At 55.1% G+C, this 14608-nt stretch overlaps 2 protein-coding genes across 2 annotated transcripts; one reads left to right on the forward strand and one right to left on the reverse strand.

The window, feature by feature from the left end:
- The first annotated feature begins 1437 nt into the window (after nt 1–1437).
- On the forward strand, nt 1438–6715 carry JMJD8 (jumonji domain containing 8). Its single transcript, XM_077316933.1, has 9 exons — nt 1438–1734; nt 2154–2264; nt 2856–2948; nt 3596–3644; nt 3732–3828; nt 4679–4747; nt 4893–4960; nt 5134–5268; nt 6103–6715. Exons 2-9 carry the CDS (start codon nt 2167–2169, stop codon nt 6181–6183), a joined length of 690 nt encoding a protein of 229 aa, XP_077173048.1. The 5' UTR covers nt 1438–1734; nt 2154–2166; the 3' UTR covers nt 6184–6715.
- A 413-nt stretch (nt 6716–7128) lies between these two features.
- On the reverse strand, nt 7129–14521 carry STUB1 (STIP1 homology and U-box containing protein 1). Its single transcript, XM_077316932.1, has 7 exons — nt 14158–14521; nt 10892–11090; nt 10005–10170; nt 9527–9617; nt 9189–9245; nt 8304–8420; nt 7129–7429 (listed from the first exon to the last, which is right to left on the reverse strand). The coding sequence occupies exons 1-7, from the start codon at nt 14395–14397 to the stop codon at nt 7304–7306; spliced, it is 996 nt and encodes a 331-aa protein (XP_077173047.1). The 5' UTR covers nt 14398–14521; the 3' UTR covers nt 7129–7303.
- Nucleotides 14522–14608: the final 87 nt, after the last annotated feature.

The following is a 14608-nucleotide window of genomic DNA, read 5'->3' on the forward strand; positions in this document are numbered from 1 at the left end:
AAGGAGACGAACAAAAGTCTTCAACACACTAACTCGTATTTTAAGCCATATAACTTGGGTCTATTAATATCAAAGGTCCATGAAGGTAGCTTGAAAATTTCTTTCTTGCCTACTCATCTTCGGCTGACGGGTCGTCCCTGCTTTGAAAATAACGTGGCATAAGGAAATATGTTCTTGTTTCTCATATAGGGGAAAGCAGAGAATCTGCTCAGATTTACTCACCCATGCAGGAGATGGGTGGAGGGGAGGTTGATCTATCTATCTATCTATCTATCTATCTATCTATCTATCTATCTATCTATCTATCTATCTATCTATCTATCTATCTATCTATCTATCTATCTATCGCACTGCGTGTGTAATTCTGCAAGGAGATCTGAAGGTTGTCTGCTAGCCGGGCAAGGGAGGTTCGGAGGTGTTTTGCCATTGCCCAACTCTGCATCATGACCCCCAGTATCCTTGAAGGTCTACCATCCAAATGCTAGCCAGGGTAGGGCCAGCTTAGTTCCCGAGATTTGAGAAAGTCAGGTTTGCCTGACTAGGTCAGGAAGAGGGAGGGTAGAAAGCAGCCAAGCAGACGTAAGAGATGCTGCCCGATTCAAATAGAATTAGAAATACCTGAGCAATATGCTGCAGTGTTTTCGTAGCAGCATCCCGTTGTTATGCATCGCAAAACAGCTGGAAGAGAACGGTCTAGCAGCTTTTTTAAAAATCATGTGAACAATTGAAGCCCTCTGTTGGGCCTTGGTCTAGCTCAGCTAAAAACATGCTCCCTTAATTTTTTAAAATTTAAAAACGTTTTGAGTCCGAGAGCACCTTTAAGGCCGACAAGGGGTGAGCGTCCTCAGACCCCAAAACGGGAACCTCTAGACATATTTTATTTTTTATTTTTCGAATTTTTATACCGCCCGTTCTTTACAGCTCTGGGCAGTTATATGGAGAGAGTAACTTAGCAGTTTTTTTGTTAGTTGGATTCTGACTTTAAGGCTGTGTCAGTGTTTGTCTCTTGTGGCCCTTTCTTGCATGCCCAGGGAAATGCCAATCTCCCCTTTGGGGTCAGGAGGCAAATTTCCTCCAGGCTAGACTGGCCGGGGATTCTGTATTTGGGGGTGGAGGCATCGCCTGGGCATGGAATTGGGGTGACTGCAGTACGGGAGGCAGTTGTGAGTTTACTGCAGGGGGGTTGGACTAGATGACCCTGGAGGCCCCTTCCAACTCTAGGATTCTATGAAATTGAACCAAAATGCACCAGTCCTACAAAGGCAGATATGAAGCCTGGCGCATGGCAGGGTGCGCATCCTTCCTGCCTCCATCACCGCATCTCAGCCATTCAGAAAAATACAAGTATGCCTGCCTCTGGCGGCAGCGGTGCATTCTGGGAGACGTAGTCTTCCCGCCCTCGTAACCATTAGCAACCGCGGGGCTTGGGCCGCGCCCTGCCTCTTGGTCCTCCGGGGACCAGGCGGGGGCGCGGGGCTTGCTGGGTAATGTAGTCCTCCGAGCCTCCCGGCTCCAGGGAAGCCTGCTTGGGAATCCGAAACTTCCCGGCTGGGGACGCAGTTTGGAAAGCTGGAGAAATGCCCAAGGCCGCCGCTGGCCGGGGACAGGCGTCCGTCGTGGGGCTGTTTGGGAGGGAAGAGGGAGATGCTTGGACTGCAACTCCCAGAATGCAGCGGGGCGAGGAGCGAGTTGCAGGGCTGGGCTGCAGAAAGCGTGCGTCGCTCCTGGGCTCCGGTGAGGAAAGGAAACGCCGGGCTGGGGGGCGAGGGGGGGGTCTGGGCAATGCTGCCAGCTCTGGGTTAGGAAAGATCTGGAGATTTGGGGCAGGGAGGGACCTCAGAAGAGGATAATGCTATGGAGCCCCCACTCCCCACTCCCAAGCAGCCACTTTCTGCAGGGGAGCTGAGCCCTGGGGGCTGGAGGGGAGCTGGAATTCCGGGGAATCCCCAGGTCCCGCCTGGAGGGTGGCATCCTTAAGTCCACCCTGCATAGCAGCCGCTTTCTCCAGGGGAATTGATCTCTGGGGTCTGGAGATGAGCTGGAATTCCAAGGGGTCCCCAGGCCTCGCCTGGAGGGTGGCATCGCTAGTTGAAGGGCCTCTTGCAGCCCCCTTTACTTGAAAATTAATCCCATTGTGTGACCCCTCGGTATAGGGCCTTGGGACAGATGGGACGGGGAGACACTGTTTTCCTGCTGTCGCTTATTCTGAAGCCTTTCCTGGTCTTTCCTGAAGTTTGGGCTTCCCTGGAATCCGACGGAGGATGGTGAGTCTTTCCGAAACTGAATCGATCCCAGCCTCCCTCCCAAGAAGCCCTTTTGTCCTCACAACAGCCCTGCGAGGTAGGCGCTGAGGAGGGAGTGCAGAATGCGGGGAACTCACAACTACCTGCACACCCACAGTGACCTCAGTTCCATGCCCAGATGACGCTTGGCCCGAAACAGAATCCCTGGCTGGTCTGAAGGAAATTCACCTCCCAAACTCAAGTGGTGATTCGGCATTTCCCTGGGCGTGCAAGAAAGGGATCACTGGCATGATCCCTTCTGCCCACTCACTTACATTCTGCCTGTTGGTGTATTCACCGTGACTGTGTGCTCCTCTCGTTGGTAGAGTTTGAATGTGCAGGCAGCTTAAAGAATAAAATAGTTTTTATCCGTCTGCAGTCATTCTGCTGTTCAACTGCTGTTCTGGAGGCAAGCAGGGAGGAAGTGTGCTCGAAAAGCAGGAAGATGTCTGCTCAGCCAATCAGAAGCTAAGCTGGGTGGGCCCTGACTTGGGTGGGTGACCTCTGAGGAATACCAGGGTCGTGATGCACATGGGATCAATCATTCAGAGGTGTTCTCCTTCCCAATTGCAGGTCAACCAGCGAGCCCTCTGCTCTGCGAGAAGAGGAAACCTGCTCCGTGGAGAGGAGAGATGCCTCCCTCACTTACGCCCAGTTCATCGAGCAGTTAAGTCTGCCGTTCCAGCTTTTCCTCCCCTTGTGTCTTGCATTAATCAATAAGGGCTGGTCTTGACAAAATCTGGTGACTGGCCCTCCGTGGAGACCGTCTGCCCCTTGCTCCGGAGACCTCTGCGACCCAAATCATTTTGAGAAAAGGGATGTCAAAATACCCATCCACTAAGACTGGTTTTGAGAGGCCTATGTCACAACTGCGTGATTGATGGGGCATATTTTTGTTGAATGTCGTTTTCTTAAAACTCTTCAGGCTTATGATGGGGGCAGCCAAACTGTGGCTGTTCCAGATGTCCATGGACTACAATTCCCATGGGGCTCGTGGTTATTTTAGAGCCACAGTTGGGCCACCTGTGGCTTCTGGGCTATTAAACTTTAACAGACTGAACTGTTGAGGGCCGTGTGCCATTTTGTGATTTGTGCCTTCCTTGCCTCTTTGGCTGCCTGGAGGCAGAGGAAGTTACAAACTGCCATACTCCTAAGTTCTAGATAGAATCATAAGAGTTGGAAGGGCTCTCTGGGGTCATCTAGTCCAACCCCCTGCGGAATGCTCCCGAGTACCACAAAGAAGCACACCTCAGTAGACCGTTGTTATCCTGTGTTCTATCTACAGCATTGGTGATTTCTTCTTCATTTCCCAGGTATGCTTTCTCCCGGCCAGTTATTCTCCAGGGAATAAGCGACAATACGGTGAGAACCTCCAGACTGTAGTTTGAGGCTGCTTTGGACCAAGACGCCGACCGACCTAAATTTAGCTTGTTCCTTCTGTGTCCGCAGGAATTCCAGGCCTACTGCACCAAGGAGAAGCTGTTGGCCAGGTTCGGAGATCACCTGGTCCGCCTCAGCACTGCCAACACCTACTCTTATCGCAAAGGTGAGGGCAGGAATGCCAAGGTCCTTTTCCTGTATGTTTCAGAAGAATTCATATATTTCAAACTGGAGGTTAACATTAAGCCGAGCAAGATGAAAAGTTTCTTGTCTTCAGTATCTTTAATGCTAATCTTCAAACACAACCCAGACTAGGTAACAGCTAGTTTCATTGTTGGACTTCCTCAGTTGTATAATAATTGCACGCGACCGATAAAGGCCTATTCTGTTACCTGAGAGACTTTGAGCTCAGCCTGAATTTATTGTGTGCAATTATACAACTGAGGAAGTCCAACAACGAAACTAGCTGTGAACTAGGATACTAGTCTTGGCTGTGTTGGATGATGATTATTAAAGATACTGAAGACAAGAAACTATTGTTCTCGCTTGGCTTAATGTTGACCTCCAGTTGAAATATATGAATTCTTCAGAAACTTACAGGATTTTTTGAGCCACAGTTTTTTTTTTCTTGTTTGCACATAACCTCCAGTGTGTATTTCTACTTAGTTATCTTCGGGTACTTTCCCCAGCAGTGATCAGGACAGGGTAGGGACAAGCTGTCTGCATATACATTTGCTCCCTGCTCAAAGCACTGAAAGCTCAAAGCATTCCTGGGTTTTAAGAAGGCAAAATTCGCCTGCCACCTTTTAATTTTTCCCTTTCCCTATGGAGTGAAATTGACTGACCCAGAAGCACCTATCTAGGCAAGTCAATTACAGGTCTTCAAGAAGTTCCATAGGATGAAAAGAAGCAATTAGAACCGGGGAGTGGGAACTGCCAGGATTTTGGAGGACGTCTCTCAGCCTTTGTGGGCAATACGGTGGCTGCATTTTTAGGGTCCATTTTCTCTGTTCCAGTCGACCTGCCCTTCCAGGATTATGTGGATCAGCTGTTGGAGCCGCAGGATCTGGCCTCCCTGGGGAGTGGTGAGTTGGCCCATTCCTTCGTCTTGAAAAACTGCATCTGCCCAGAGGTGATCTATGGGGCAGCCTCATTTGGGATCCTCTGTGCTGTTCTTCTGCAATTCTGGCCACTGTTTTTCTCTCTCTGCCTCGTCTGTCTCTTCCTCAGGCTCTGGGACGGGGGTGCCTTTCCACTGGCACGGCCCAGGATACTCCGAGGTGATTTTTGGCAGAAAGGTGAGTCGCGTCGGTGGAGAACGGGGGCCGAGCTAGAGGCCAAGTTAAAAGTTTCTTTAAACCAGAACAGGGGAGGGGGGGGGGTGAGAGGCCAGGAAGGGCTAATTAGACTTCTGCCTTCTCAGAAGGGCAGTGAAATGACACACACGGAGCCCCTTTCTCTCTCTTGGCAGCGTTGGTTTCTGTACCCCCCGGAGAAAACCCCTGAGTTCCACCCCAATAGGACCACGCTGTCGTGGCTGCTGGACACGTACCCTTTCCTGCCCCCCTGGGAGCGACCCCTGGAATGCACCATCCACCCTGGAGAGGTAACCGCGGCTGGGGTGAAACCAGAACGGCTCCAGAGAATCTGACCACCGTGGGCGCCTTTGTACCTGTGATGCTAGACTGCTTCCAAGTGAAGGGCGTCCCTTGATGACAGTCCAGGAGCTCCATCTGGCGTTTTTGATGGGGTAGGAGGTTGTCGGAAGCCAACGACAGCCGTGGTTCAGGGTTTACGTTGTCGCCAGGTGACCGCTCCTCCGTGTGGCCTTCCCCAATCTTTAGGACCCCGCAGGAATCCCCTCTCAAGCATAGAATTGGTGCCCCAAACTGGGTGCATAGAGATGTGTCCTTCAAGAAGTATGGCTTACAGTCTCCTTCCCTACCTCTCCCCACAACAGACACCCTGGAAGGAAGCTGGGGCTGAGAGAGCACTGAGAGAACTGTGACCAGCCCAAGGTCACCCAGCTGGCTGCATGTGGAGAACTGAGGATGCCACTTTTAACCATCTCTTCCAGCTGGGTGACCTTGGGCCGGTCCCGGCTCTGAGCTCTCTCAGCCTCACCTACCTCAACAGGGAAGAGGAACATGACGGTAAGCCTCTTTGAGGCACATGAGGCCGGATGGGTGACCTTCGGCTAGTCACAGTTCCCTCAGAGCAGTTCTCCTGGAGCTCTCCCAGCCTCACCTGTTGTGGGGAGAGGAAGGGAAAGAAGTTTGTAGGTCAAATTGAGACTCTTTGAGGAGTGGAAAGCAGGGTACAAACCCCCCCAGTTCTTCTTGGAAGGGCTGCCTCTCTCCTCCATCTCAGAGAGCCCGAAAATCCAGCTCTCTCGCATCGTCTGCTTAACTGCGTCCCCCTCCGTCTTCCCTCTCCGCAGGTCCTGTACTTCCCCAACCGCTGGTGGCATGCTACCCTCAACCTGGACACCAGCGTCTTCATCTCCACATTCCTGGGTTAGGAAACCCGCAGGGACGGCCATCTCTTCTCCGGCAGCTGACTGGCGACACTTGATTCCTCTCTTGGGGATCCCTGGACTGTGCCCTCAGACTCTCTCGTGCGGCGTGAGCATATAGCTCGGGTGCAAGCGGAAGGAATATTGCAGAAAGATGGGTGGGTCTTTGGCTAGGCTCAGCGGGGATGCGAAATAGCCCTGGCCTTGATTGAGCGTTGTACGATAGGAATTTGGGCTCAAAACGAAAACCACCGTGTCCGTCGACGTCTGTTCGTTCTCTCTCCACGGCTGGACACTCCTGTAAGAATGTTCACTTTATCAGCGGCGAATGACACAGCGGCGTAGATAAGAATCTGACACCGCTGCCTCCCCCAATGGGCTAGAACTCTGCCTCGAACGGCAGATTAGGAAAACGGCTCCGGAAATCCAGCCGATTTCACACTCCTGAATTGGGCAGCTGTGGCCCCCCTTCCCGAATTCCAGCCAACGTTGATATAATAATTAGGTCTAAATCTCCCCACCCTGAAACAAGAGACTCTTTATTTACAAAGATTACAACGGCTATTCTGGACAGGCAGGAGGAGGCGGGGGGGGGAATGCAAAAACTTTGTACAAACAGAGAGAGAGGTGAGAAATGACAACTCAAAGCAAGCGAAGAGGGACGAGGAGGGGGCAAGAAAAAGCGCACAGCCTTGGGGCGAGGGTTTCCCACTTGCTCGAGATCGGTCTTCATAGGCGGCGTGAGGAGGAGGCGGGAAAAACGGCAGAGAACCAAACGGAAACGGTTTCCAGGCTGCAAAACCCCTTCTTGGGGCTGTTACCCCTCACCTTTCTGCTGAGATGGGGGCCTGGATTCTGCGCCCACTCTGTCGGGAAGCTGCCCGGGGGCTGAGCCAACTCTCCGGTGATCTTTGGCCGGTGCTCTAATCTAGCCAAGCCGATGATGCTCCCGTAACCGTGAGCGGGAAAGGGAGGAGGGGCGGGCAGGGAGCAGAACAGACAGTGAGTAAGGCATTTTGCCGGCCCGGCAAGCTCGGAGAGCAGTCCGTAACGGGCGTCCACGGCTGGGAGCGCCGCGAGGGCGTGGGCAGGCGGCCGAGCCCGGCCGCTCCCCGTCGGCGTGTTGTCAGTACTCCTCGACCCAGCCGTTTTCCGATATGAACGCGTCGATCACCTCCTTCATGGCGAGGTTGGGGATCAGCTGGTCTTGGGTCAAAGGGCTCCGAGTCACGGGGTCGAAGTGGCCGACGCGCTGGGAAGGGTAAGAAAAGGGGGGTGGCGCCAATGTGATGGGAAGCAGCCCAATTTGTGGCCATGTGTCGCCCTCGTCCCCGTTTCGGGAGAATTTCAAAGGGGTTCACACAACCTCACTGCTACGAGGAATAATCCATTCCGCTTCTGCAGCCCATACACTGGCCGGGAACACAGGAAACAGATCCTAGGGACCTCAAGGGTCATCTAGTCCAACCCCCCCCTCCCGCACAATGCAGGAAATTCACTTCCCCAGTGGCCTCTAGGCCCAGAGGAAAGTGAGAAACCTCCAGGATCCCTGGACCCATCTAACCTGGAGGGAAATTCCTTCCTGACAAGGGCCCATTCTGCACACGCTAGATAACGTGCTTTGAATGCACTTTCAAAGTAGATTTTCCTGTTCTGCACAGAAAAACCCAGCTGCAAAAGCACACTGAAAGTGCATTGTCCAGTGTGTGCAGAACGGGCCAAGCACTACCCTGGGCAGGCAAGAAGGAAGGGCCAAGAGCTGAGCACCGGCTCTTCCCTTCCGGCCGTCCCCATCCTGATCCTCCTAAATTCATAGACTCTGCTTTGCTGTCTAGATGGCCCTCTAGCCGAAAAACCTCCACTTGGGAGACCTGGGGTCTTAAATGGCACACACACGCCTTTCACCCCAATCTGTTTTCAGTTCCTGCCCTGGCTCTTTTCCCACAGAGGGCTGGAAACCCTAAGAATTTTGGGAAGCCCAGTTTCCATACCCGAGTCTGCCACGGAGCCACGGTGGCTGCTGGGCCTTAAGCCCAGCACAAGTGTCAGCTGCATATTTCGAGATTGCTCCTTCAAACCCGACCCCGGTATGGGTTGCTGCTTCTCCTCCTGCGACGCCCCCTTACCTGGAGGTGCTCTTCGATGTCCTTCCTGTCGTAGGTGATCCCGCTGGGCGTGATGCAGGGCTCTCGCATCAGTTCGAAGCTGATCTTCCCGCAGAGGTAATCCGGGATGTCCCGTTTCTGGTTCAGGGGAGAGAAAGGGCATCAGCAACGCCCTGGGAATTCTTTCATCTCCAGGCTTTAAAGAGCCATGGAGCTGCAGGGGGCTCGGGCCCCTCCTGCTCTGCATGCAGCCGGCGGGGTGACCTTGGGCTAGTCACGGATCTCTTAGAGCTGTTCTCGCAGGACAGTTCTCTCAGAGCTCTCTCGGCCCCACCCACCCTTCGCGGGGAGAGGAAGGGAAAGGTGTTTGCCAGCCACTTCCGGGGTCCTTCGGCCCTTCTGGTGAAATCAGGCCAGTCTGCACCCAGTCTGCACAGCAATTGTGAAACTCAGCCGTCCAGGGACAAAAAGAGAGGCTCCCCCCCCCCCCCAAGGCCTAGTTTCGTGTGCAGAAAGAGACAACTCCGGTCTGTTTGCAGACAACAAATCAGTAAAGTCACTGTGTTTTCCAGGAGATGCTGAGGGCAGGCAACTGGGTTCAGCAAGGATGATAAAACGGCTCTATTTCCATCGCCAAGGAGCTATAAAACCCTGGCAGGGAGAGGCGGGGTTGAGAAATCTCCTTCCTTGAGGTCCAGCCGGCGCCCCTGGCCAACCTGCCTCCTACAGGCCAGGCCTTGGCAAACCACCTCCGACGTCTCTTACCAGGCAGACAATCTCAGGACCCCCTGGCTACGTGACACCCATGCTGTGTGATAGATACGCCAATAAGGATTGTGGTGAGAGCGTTCCGGGGTCCCCTCCACTTCCGGCCCCCTCCCTCGCTTGGCCACGGCGGCTTCTCACCTTCCGCTTCTCGTCCACTTGGGAGAAGAGCTCGTCCATCTCTGCCAGGTACTTTTCCTGAAAAAGAGAGAGAGAACCTTGAGCGGGGAGGGAGAGGAGGGTGCAGATCTCGGAAGCTAAGCAGGGCCCACCCTGGCTGGTGTTTGGGTGGGAGGCTTTTGAGGGTTTGGCTGGAAGTCCCTCCAAGGAGGGGGTCAAGATTTAGAGTGAAGCCCCTTGCCTAGCGGCCTGACAGTCTTCCTGCCTACGCTACAGCCGCTGCATGATAAATTTTAAAATCCTCAAAGGAAAAAAGCCCCCAATCAAAGGGATTGAAGATGGAGGAGGAGGGCCCTCACGTGTTTGGTTTCGATGTTTGCCAGCTGCACCCGGCCCCGGTTTTCGTCCACGCTGTCCTCTTTCTGGGCCTGCCGACATTCTTCGAGCTCCCTGCAAGAGAAACGGAGTTATTGATCCACCTGACAGAATGAGGACCCATACCGCATTTCGCCAACTTGTCAGCAAGAATATGGCGTGGAGCCTTATCAAAAGCTCTACTGAAGTCCAGATAAACGATGTCCACGGCATTCCCCTGATCCAGCAAGGGAGCCACTTTCTCGAAAAAAGAGAAGGGGGCAAAGAACAAGGCTCTGCTTCATCGCAGCCTGACAATACTGGGACCGCCTTGCAGGGCCGTTGTGTCGCCCGAGATAGCCTTTTAAATTCTTATAGAGACATTCAGAGTGTCCAAGGGCGAGCTGATGCCTGGACTGGGCCCGGCATTTTTTAAGACCCCCGCCCCCGTCCCCATGATCGGCAGGCCCTCCCTGGCTCTACCTCTCCTTCTCCGCCATGATGAGTTTGGTGAGATAGGAGTGCAGCTCGTCTTCCTGGTTGATCCGCTTCTCCTCGATGTTGTTCCAGCGCTTCTTCTTGGCGATCCGCAGGGCGCTGGGAATGTCGTCCCCAAAATTCAGCCGCTGCTCCTTGGCCAGGTTGTAGGCTGGAAGGGACAAGAGGTCTTCGCTCAGGGTCAGAACGGACAGCTCTGGGTTGGGAAGGGCCCGGAGAGCTTTGGGGTGGATGTGATTTGGGACAGGGAGGGACCTCAGGGGAGGAGAATGCTATGGAGCCCCCCCCCTCCAAAACAGCTGTTTTCTCCAGGGGAACTGAGCTCTTTAGTCTGGAGATGAGCTAGAATTCCAGGGAATCCCCCCCTGGAGGTTGGCATCCCTATCTGGAGAGGAGAGGGACATTTCTCCTGGATACTGGTCCCCCATTCAAAATTTTACAGGATTATACCGTTTTTCTCTACCCAAGGGAGTCTCGAAGTAGTTTACAATTGCCTCCCCTTCCGCTCCCCACAACAGACGCCCTGCGGGGAGGCTGAGAGAGCTCTCAGAGAACGGCTCTGCGAGAACGGCTCTAACAGGACTGTGACTGGCTCAAGGTCATCCAGCTGGCTGCCGGCGGAGCTGCGGGGAATCAAAGCTGCCCCTCTTAACAACTGCTCCAAGCTGGCTCCCTTGCGATGGTGCCGAGGAGAGCAGCAAGGGTGATCCTCCCCTCTTCCCTTCCTTCCTAGCAACCCTGCGAGGTAGGACTGGCCGAGACAGAAAACGACTGGTTCTAAGCCACCCAAGCGAGCATCCTTGGCAGTGGGGGGTCCATTACACCCTGTTGGTTCCTCTAAATCCCCCCTTCCGAGTCCCGAGTCCCCCTACCTCTCTGCAGGTTGGCAATGGCTTCGTCGTAGTTCTCCATCTCCATCTGGCACTGCCCCAGGAAGAAGTGGGCCTTGACCGACTGGTTGTCCAGCTCCAGGGCGTGCTTGCAGTCGGCCAGGGCTTTGTCGTGTTGCTGCATTTTCAGGTAACACAAGGCACGGTTCGTGTAGTAGACGGCCACCAACGGATTTCGGTTCTGGGAAGGGTGGGGGGAAGCGTTCAGAAGCGTGGCCGGAGGCTCGGCCCGCTCCGCAAGGGGGTGGTTCCGTTACATTTATTATTATTATTTATTGTACGTATTATTATTATCCTGAACCCCTACAGAGGGTGAGGCTGAGAGAGCTCCCAGAGAACTGTGCCTGGCCCCAAATCACCCAACTGACTATATGCAGAAGACTGGGGATTCGAACCCAGCTCGCCAGATTAGAAGCTGCCGGTCTTAACCCCGCTGCTATGCTGGCTTTCTGCAGCAGTGATTGCACGGTTCTCGGGACGGAGCGGCTACGGTGCCCGAGGCCGAATCCTACGACACAAAGTAACGCTCGAGCATTTAAATTTTCCAGGGCTCTCAATCAGGCTGGCTGTAACAAAAAGGGGGCGTGTGTGGGTGCCTGTTTCAGATCCTGATCTCCGGGAGCCCCGTGTGTCTGCCGCCTTGTGGTGAGGGCCAGGCTGTCTGGAACAGATTGGGTGGAGCTGGTTTCGAGTTGCGCCTCCAGTTGCTTGCGAAGGAGGAGGAAAAACAGGTGGGGGCCCCGACTGAGAATGCAAAAACCGGGAGTTGATTTAATGACACTGAGACAGCAGACAGGCTCAGGGCCTTCGGGAAAGGGAGACGGCAGAGGGAGCAAACCGGAGAAACATTTCGGATAAGGGGGGGGGAGGTCAATGGTGATCCCAACTTTGTACACATGGCTCTTCATATGCAGGCAGCCGAGGGACCATGGACTCATCGCTGTCCTGTTAGAGCTGTTCTCGCAGAGCTTCCTCAGCACCACCTGCCTCAAAGGTTGGCGAAAGGAAGAGAAGGCAGTGGCAGGCCACTTTGAGACTCCTCCAGGGACCAAATAGTAGGGTATAAAACCAACTCTTCTTCTTCTTCGTGGCGTCTCCTTCGTTGGAAGTTTTTCGGAGGAGATTGGTGGCCCCTTGAACAAAATTTTGCTCCAGCATCAATTCCCACTGGTCCGTTACAGCCCCTGGACTATCTGCCATCTCCTCTGGGGAACTGGGTTCGAATTCCAAGACCAAGCTGAGGTTGGTGTTATTTCGAGGCTGCCCTCTGGCCTGCAGGGCTAGCGTTGTACAACCAGCAGTGGCTCTCCATGGCTACAGCAGAGAACGGTCATTCCCAACTCTTGCAACGGAAAATCCTTTAACTGAAGTTTTCAGGATTCGAACTCGGGATCTTAGGCATGCTGAACAGGTTCTCTGCCAGTGTGCCAGCCCAGCGCTCCTCCCCTAATTTTTTTGCCCGGGGAATCTCATGTAAATCCTGAAACTGTTTGGCAGGCGAACGACAAGGCCCACAGACCTGAGTCACATCCTCTCCTGTTTAAACATCCGCATCTCGATTTACAGTGTCGGCATAACAGTTCAGGCGTCTCCGGGTGACCGCATGCGGCGGAAAGTCCTGACGGTGCCCGAGAAGCATCGCTCCAGGGTCAAACCCTGCTGAATCAGAGGCCTCCGGGTCAAGCAGCTAATTCACCTCGCAGGGATGTTGTGAACATAAAACACAGGGCCGCGAGACCGGTCCCAATTTGACAGCAGTAAGAAAATCCGCTCCAGAACTTCCTAGCTTCAGACTTGGCTTCTGGTCCCCACTGAAGCCGGCTGGCTGTGAAACTCACGCGGAGACCTTAGGGTGGGCAAAATTATCTCTGCCTAACCTACCTCGCAGGATTGTTGTAAGGCATCAATGGAAAAAGGGGCGGACCAGGTGGGCTCCCTTTCCCTGGCGGAAGCAGATTTTTTGAAGGTCACCTGAATGGACAAACAGGACAATCCCCATCCACCACGGCGGATGAGGGGGTAACGTTGCCAGATTCAGGTGTGATAAATTCGGTGGACGTCAGCAAGACAAAGTCACGGACGGTGTCCCACTCAGCCCGTGCTCAAGGGCATCCTTTTTCCTGTTGACTTCTCTGCCGCCCTTCCTCCGAGGAGCTCCCAGCCTGCGTACACTTGCTTCATATTCATGGGGTGAGACGATCCCCGAACTCGTGTCCTTCATTCTCCCCGTCATGGACACAAGCCCCAGAGGCTCAAAGCAAAACGTACTCTGCCTATGCTCAGGAGCGCTCTCTCTTTAGCCCAGTCCTATGTCGGTGAGGTGTAAATGGGGGCCTGAGCCCTCCCATTTCAAACCATTGCCAGTCTCAAAACGAAACCGGCCCTCTGCTCATGCCCGGGGGACCTGGTCGCCCATCAGCCCAGGGCCAGCTTTGAAGCCACACGCCCATTCCCTTTATCCTTGGGATGCCCCGGAGGGGTGTATGTGTGATTCTTTGCCTCCTCTCCTGTCCCAGTCAGACACACAGCAAACCAAAAAAACTCTGCCCATACTCTGAGACACTCCTGACCCTCACATGCTCCTCTTCATCTCAGCCCACCTGCCCAATGTTCTCTGCCCATGCTCAGATGACACCGTGCCCTTCATATTCTGGGGATACAAGCAGGGGCCTGCTCCCAGCCATCTCAGCCCCCATGCTCCGAACGCGGTTCGCTCATTTCACGTTCTGCCCCCCCAACTCAGCCCACCCACCAGATGTTCTCTGCCCATGCTCAGAAGCCACCCTCCCATCCTTTTGCGGGGATCTGCCCAGGGATGCTCACTCCCTCCCCACCCAGGCCCCCTGCCCATTATAATCTTCCCTCCGCCTCAGCCCACCCACCAAATGTCCACTATCCCCTCTCTTCCTCTTGCAGGGGTCCAGGCAGAGCCCTGCTCCCTCCATCCCTTCTCTGCCCAGGCCCTCTGCACATGCTCTGAGACACACCCGGTGCTCATATCCTTCAGTCTTGCCTCAGTGCCAGCCCACCTGACCTGAAGTCCTCTGCCCATGCCCCCTTCTCCTTGCAGGAATCCAATCAGGGCCTCCTGCTCCCTCCCCTCCCCGGCCCTCTGCCCATGCTCCGAGACACCCTTGACCCTCATTCGCTCCCCCCTTCCTGTTGTGGGGATCCGGCCAGGGGTGCCCCCCTCCCCCTCGGGCCCTCTGCCCATGCCCCGGGGCGCCCTTGTCTCCCGCGGGACTCACGATGGCGCGTCCGTAGCAGGCGGCGGCCTCGGGGTACTTGCGGCCCACGAAGAGGCGGTTCCCCTGCTCCTTGTACTCCTGCGCGCTGCGGCTCTTCTCGGGGCTGCCGCCCGACAGGCCTCCTCCGCCGCCGCCGCCGCCTCCTCCTCCCGCGGGGCCCAGGCCCAGCCCCGGCCCGCCGATCCCCCCGGGCAGCCCCGCGCCGCCCTTCTCGGCCTCGGCCTCCTCCTTGCCCTTCATGCCGCCCAGGCACAGGCAGCCCAGGCAGCCCCCGCCGCCGACCCCGCCGCCGCCGCCGCCGCCGGCCCTCGACGACGAGGAGGAGGACGAGGAGGAGCCCGGCGGGCACCGATCGCCCCGCCCGCGCCGCGCCGCCACCGCCCGCTCGCCCGCCCGCCCGCCCCCCAAGACCCCCAGGCGGCGGCAGCAGCAGCACCCCGAGGCCCTCCGA

This window comes from Paroedura picta, chromosome 17 (assembly GCF_049243985.1).
Source record: "Paroedura picta isolate Pp20150507F chromosome 17, Ppicta_v3.0, whole genome shotgun sequence".
In the NCBI taxonomy this organism is placed as follows: Eukaryota; Metazoa; Chordata; class Lepidosauria; order Squamata; family Gekkonidae; genus Paroedura; species Paroedura picta.

Bases quoted from the DNA above. Each gene is read 5' to 3' on its own strand.
- STUB1 (XM_077316932.1), bottom strand. From the start codon at position 14,397: ATGAAGGGCAAGGAGGAGGCCGAGGCCGAGAAGGGCGGCGCGGGGCTG. The intron at 8,421-9,188 runs GTGAGAAGCCGC...CCCCTGAACCAG, and splicing joins AAGTGGACGAGAAGCGGAAG to AAACGGGACATCCCGGATTA. The intron at 7,430-8,303 runs GTAAGGGGGCGT...TACCCTTCCCAG, and splicing joins ACATCGAAGAGCACCTCCAG to CGCGTCGGCCACTTCGACCC.
- JMJD8 (XM_077316933.1), top strand. From the start codon at position 2,167: ATGGGACGGGGAGACACTGTTTTCCTGCTGTCGCTTATTCTGAAGCCT. The intron at 2,949-3,595 runs GTTAAGTCTGCC...TTCATTTCCCAG, and splicing joins TACGCCCAGTTCATCGAGCA to GTATGCTTTCTCCCGGCCAG. The intron at 4,961-5,133 runs GTGAGTCGCGTC...CTCTCTTGGCAG, and splicing joins AGGTGATTTTTGGCAGAAAG to CGTTGGTTTCTGTACCCCCC.